Source organism: Ylistrum balloti, unplaced genomic scaffold, assembly GCF_031769215.1.
Source record: "Ylistrum balloti isolate Yb309-2 unplaced genomic scaffold, AGI_CSIRO_Ybal_v1 Utg370206, whole genome shotgun sequence".
NCBI lineage: Eukaryota > Metazoa > Mollusca > Bivalvia > Pectinida > Pectinidae > Ylistrum > Ylistrum balloti.
Genome location: NW_026782178.1, coordinates 841,159 through 847,158, shown reverse-complemented (window position 1 = coordinate 847,158; position 6,000 = coordinate 841,159). Strand labels below are relative to the sequence as shown.

The window sequence follows — 6,000 nt, the reverse complement described above, 5'->3', positions numbered from 1 at the left end:
GTTATAGGGGACACATTAAAGATTCATGGTCCACAGCAAACAACGGTAGTAAGGGTTCTTGATTTGATAAAAGAAACTTCTTTTGACAGTATGCCTATATGAAAATCACTTCACAACATAACGTTTCTATTTTATGTTGGATCTTATCTTTAAATCTTTGTTGCAGATTACTGAACACGGGGACAGCAAAAACTTAATATCAAGCTATGAATCACAAACGACGTAAGTATGGATGTATTTCAATATTTTAACATTTTCAGCAACTCTAACCTTAACCCTAACCAGTATGTGAATTGTTTAAGACATATTTAGTAAGACATAGCAAAGCAATTAATTATTCTCATGTCTAGTGTGTCGACATTTACTAGATGATTGTAAAAGATTACAATGAAAGTTCGACAAAAATCATTCAAAAAGACGGCGCGTTTATGTAAAATTCTAATGTGGTTTTTGCTACTAACTATAAATGATTCGCAAGCGTGTAATTAAGATATCTTTAGAATACATTCTTTCCATATGAATCGGAACCGAATATCGATATTCTGTGTTGAAATTGTTTTTACATATAAATGATATTGGCTTGTATGTTTGTGTCTCTTGTTTTGTGTCTATATGTTTATCTCTTTTGATATAAAATCAATGAGCTTACATGAAAGTGAAATACGTTGAAAATGTAGTCAGTGGACACAGTATAGACAGCAATCACGAATAGGATTTCCAGGAGGGGGGATGTCTCAGAAACATAATGCCCCTGATAATAGACAACTAAATGATTTTCATGTCATCTTTTGTGGTATTTGTTTTGTCGTCATATGACAATCGGAAAAACCGTATTCACAGAAAGGAAATGCTACTAGTAAAACGCTTTTAGTCACAATGACGTCGGTTGTCAGTTACATTTGATATATAGAAGGTCTATTCTGATGAAATTAACGACACAAAGTTTTGATTAAAATCATAAATAACTAAAATACCATTATATATATATCAAAAAACTATGATAAGCTAATGCAATAACCCTTGTGATGAGATGTCAGGAATGGTTACATCAACATTATCTCAACCAGAAGTTCAATCTAGACTCCTTGGACCGTTTCGCTTGTTATTACTCTTCAGATTGCAGTTGTCACATAAACTTTGTTCTTTTGCTTTCAGATTTCAGTTATTGCCTCGTTGCATGCGGTGTGGTGATGTACATAGGAATGAATTTCGGTCCAGAACACTTGCAAACGTCGATGTTGAAGTACATTATTCGAAAAAATATAACCTTTCTGAGATCATTACCTTCATTAAAAGTAAATAATCCAAAGCCACCTTTATTTCAAGCTACACAGAGTAGTATGGACAAAGATGAAAATATCTTGACAAGGGTTTTCATGACAACGACATTCCCTTCTATAGTTAAGACAGAACCAACAACTTCAAAACCTGTGGCGTCAACGCCAGTCACTCACATTACAAATATACCAAAAAATGCAACGTCATCTAGTAAACGCAATGTCATGCCAACAGAAAACCCTCCTACAAACATTTCTCCTTTAAGATTTGCCAACTACAGCTTATGCACTAACTTTATTGGAGGCCTTGGCAACCAAATGTTCATGTTCGCCGCAATATTCGGATTAGCTGCCAGAAAAGGAATGTCTGTAACAGTTGGGAAAACGGATTATTTAACAAAAGTTTTCAAACTTGACATCAATCTGAAAGACAATAATAAAGCTCTTTGTAAAACATACGTGGGTAGAGGAGAACGACTAAATTGTGGATATGATGAGAAAATGGCTTCCTTTCCACCAAATAATAATTACAGGTTAGGAACATATCTTCAGTCATGGAAGTACTTTTATAACGCTTCCAGTGCTCTCCGGAAACAGTTCGTATTTCAGGATGATATTGTTGAAAGTAAGAATAAAGTGATAGATTCAATATTAAAAAGACATAATTTCACGTCGCGTTCAAACGTGACTTTTATAGGTATTCATGTGAGGAGAGGAGATTTCGTAAATCACAGATTTGGTTATATGGTTGCTAGTGAAGATTACCTTACAAAAGCAATTGACTATTTTCGATCAAAAGAATTCAAAAATCCAGTGTTTCTTACCTGTTCCAATGACATGAAGTGGACACAGGCACATATACCGAAAGGTGTCCGTTTGGAATACATAAAGGGCAATTCCGCTGCAGTAGACTTGGCTATTCTTGGTTCATGTGATCACATGATCAGCACTGTCGGTACGTTTAGCTGGTGGGCAGCTTGGCTGACCGGTGGGGAAGTCACTTTCTACCAGTGGCCGGCTAAAGAAGGATCTGGGCTACGGAAACAGTTCAGTAAAGATTACAGAGACTATTTCCACCCGGGATGGATAGGATTTTCATAAAATGTAGATGTGGTAAATAAGAATCGGTGTATGATAAGCGAAATTAGGTTCTAGAAGTGCAAAATTAATATCTTATGATCAGCAGTTATTCGGGAAAGGGTCAATTGTTGAGCAAATTACCATTTATTGTCTCTTCTGTGACGAATGTCCCGGTAGCTAGTCAACGGTGTTACTTTCCTGGTGGCGATGTCGGTATAATCAACATTTCACAGTTTAGATCCGTCGCTGAAAACGGATAAGCCATGTTTTCACAAAATTTGACAACTAGCTAAATCACATGGTGGACACTAAAACATAACCATCATTTACAATATAACTCCATAAAATTTTGTTTGCTGAGACGAAGGACGAAGTTTTCATGTATTTTACATTCCAGGTCATATTATTTTAAGTGTATCATGCAAGTGATGTTACCTTTGTCATTATTCTTTCGGTATGTTATTTATCAATGTTAGAAAGAAACGAAAACAGCTTATACATACAATAATACTTTTTAGAAAAAAAATTGAGCATGAATCTATGTTTATGAATAGTTCGTTAGTGAGATTATTGAAGAGAGTCTTGGGAGAAACCATCTTCATGTTTAGCTGAATTTAGGTACAAAGAGTGATCGGGTTGCGCAGTGGTAACATACTCGCCTTTCGCATGTCCGACCACGTGGGCTTTCCCCGGGTTCTCCGGTTTCCTCCACTGTAAGACCTATCGCTCAAAGCTTGTTATAACATTAATAAGGTTTATATACATATATATACAAAGATTATTTACTAGCAATGAATATGCATAATATTGCTTTGTCTTTACATCTGAAGATTAAATATTTGTAGAGTTGATATTTTGTTCTGATATATGATGTATTACAATGAGATTTTACATAAGAGGCCAAGAGGTTGATGAAATGATAATGAGTTAAAATTGAATGAACTCAATTTGAAATAAAAACGGAATGTCGATAAAATTGATCGCCTAATCACGTATGTTTAGTATTGTGTGAAATACATATTTTGCTACCGAAGAATAAATGTACGCCATCTCTTTCGCTGCGGTGGCCATCGTGGTATTTTAGTACTTAATGTTTGTTGGTATTTGGATGTCCTGATCCTCGTGCTTCAGATTAATTGACGAAACTGTCGCTTTTTATTTTTTGATTTCCATCTATCTTAAATTTGAAGAATAAAATTTTATCTAAGATCAAATTAAGAAAATTGAACATAATAATTATATTTCTTTGTAGATTCATTCTGTAACATATCATCTTTACGTGCGAACGAATTCTGTTTCATTGGTGTGTTATAATTGAATATCAACCTATTTTTCTGCACACAAGTTTGCCAATGATAAAATATTCCTTGTAATCATTAACGTTCTATTTTGTCATTTTAATTACAATATAATTTAAAGATACGCAGGAATTGTACGAAGTGATATCACAGTAAAGAATGGAAAAGGAGACACATTCGGGTCACCATGTGAATACATTGATTTATTTCTTACAAACTTGGTGCCTGTGTCTCGTTTTCTCGATGACAGCGTTGTTTTAAACAAATTATGTGTAATACTTGAAGATTCTCTAGAACTAGTCCAGTAATTAAATGATGACAACTTTTATAACTGTTAATTGATTTACAAAGTTATTGATCTCTTTAATGTGTCCTTATCATGTTTAGGATGTTATTTATTTGTTAGACGTTCAGTTTCATTATTATTTTTACAGTATTTGTCACAGCTGTGATCATTCGATCCAACAATATGTGACGTGGGAACAACGAAGGCAATAAAAAATATTGAAACAAAAGTTTTCTTGTACGATTATGTTTTCCTTGCAAATATAAATATGTACTACAATCTTGAAGAAACGTTTAGTAGTAGGCTTGGACATTAAACCATCTAACAAGTCTTTACTTGTATAGATGAATTATATGGGAGAAGAGAACCGTTAACGATGAAATGCGAAAAATAAATAATAAAAAATTAATGGATGCTAGAGACCAAGATGCAAGAGATATCTATGAAAAGCCAAGTGAGCTTTTTTAATTGGATAGTATTATTACATAACGCATACATCATGCATGTTTACAGTCTTAATATATAAACTTTTTGACATTTTTGTAACATTATGATGAACAATGATATATATATATATATATATTTATCGGTCATTCATAAAATCCTTGTATGCAGCAACCCAGTTTGCCTGTATCGCCCGCCTGATTTCAAACATAAAACCAAGGAATAGGTCGTGTTCGAGTAGTCTCTCTAATAATGTAAACGGTTATAACTTTCTATTCTTTCTTTAGTTCATATTTTAAAATATATATTGCTTCCGCTAACACTAATAATTCCTCGACTGGACGTCCCTCTTTCCAGTCCGAGAATCCAGTAGGGATACAATCGTCCAATCCGATCTCACTCTCGGCATTATAGTCACTATTGGAGTCTGGCCATGTGTCGATATATTTTACGTCAACTGAAATTGTTAGCTAGAAAAACTAATGGTCATGACAGCTAAAGGAATTCTACTTTCGTTACAATCGCTTTCAAAATGCGTAAACCATCCCCTCTCATCTCTTCCCGATATTATGGACACTGAGACGTATTTTTTCATACTCTATATATGGAGGAGTTCTCTTTCGCGCAACACGAAATTTACATCCCATTGCAAAATGCCCGGTACACAAATATGAAGTAACATCACTAAATGTGTGCAAACATTACTTGTGTTTTACGTAACGTCAAGTCTCCTTAATATTGTTTTCATTTTAGAACGTGACGCTATTTATTGGATTGATCAAGATTGACATGACGGGATTATATTGGGGCGTCGGTATTTTATTACTGATAAAACTGGATTGAAAACTGGATCGACATTGCTAGCAGATAAAATGTCAACACTTGGCTTGCATGTTTTTAATGTATATTCGGTAGTATAGTTCTAATGCGTATTCACTTGATGCAAATATGTACGTGTTCTTAATACAGTTGCTTTCATGGATGACTTACTGAATTGCAAAATATATTTTGACAGCATTAGATCTCTAATGGAGACCATTAAAGTGACGTTTGACTCTTGACATTATAAGGTTGATGATGCTGTCTCCTTGGGTACCATTTTGAATGGTGGCATCTTTCATTGAGACTGCATGCTTTGATTGAGATTACGCCTCGTGTTGTTTTTAAAAAGAATTCTTGTAGTGAAGAGCTTTTGAATTAATTAGAGTTTAATAGGTTATCGGACTCAACCCAAACAAATAAATTCTGATTGGACGCCTTCTTTGACTGTTTTTTAAACAACGTGATTCAAAGAGAATAATTATAAAGTTCAAACAATAAAAATATGAACTGGAGAGGTCCGAACAGCGTGGAAACGCTTCACACTACTGCCAACCATGCTGTTCACAAATCAATGTTGGAATCCTTGGAAGTATAAATCCGAGTCAGGACTATTCCAGAGAACCACACTTTCTCAATAACAAGCGCTTACTTTTTACCGAAAATAAATATTTTCGAGGGAAAAAAAAGATTAAGTCGTACGAACAAGATTTTAAAATTTCTCGATCGTATGATTAACATATCGATGTAGATTTTGTATTTCGTCTGTACAACTCCATCATTTTCGTCCGAAGAT

At 34.3% G+C, this 6,000-nt stretch overlaps 1 protein-coding gene across 1 annotated transcript; it reads left to right on the top strand.

Moving 5' to 3' along the window:
- The first annotated feature begins 206 nt into the window (after positions 1-206).
- On the top strand, positions 207-2,378 carry LOC132551546 (galactoside alpha-(1,2)-fucosyltransferase 2-like). The gene is made up of 2 exons (XM_060215699.1): positions 207-222; positions 1,156-2,378. Exons 1-2 carry the CDS (start codon positions 207-209, stop codon positions 2,376-2,378), a joined length of 1,239 nt encoding a protein of 412 aa, XP_060071682.1.
- Positions 2,379-6,000: the final 3,622 nt, after the last annotated feature.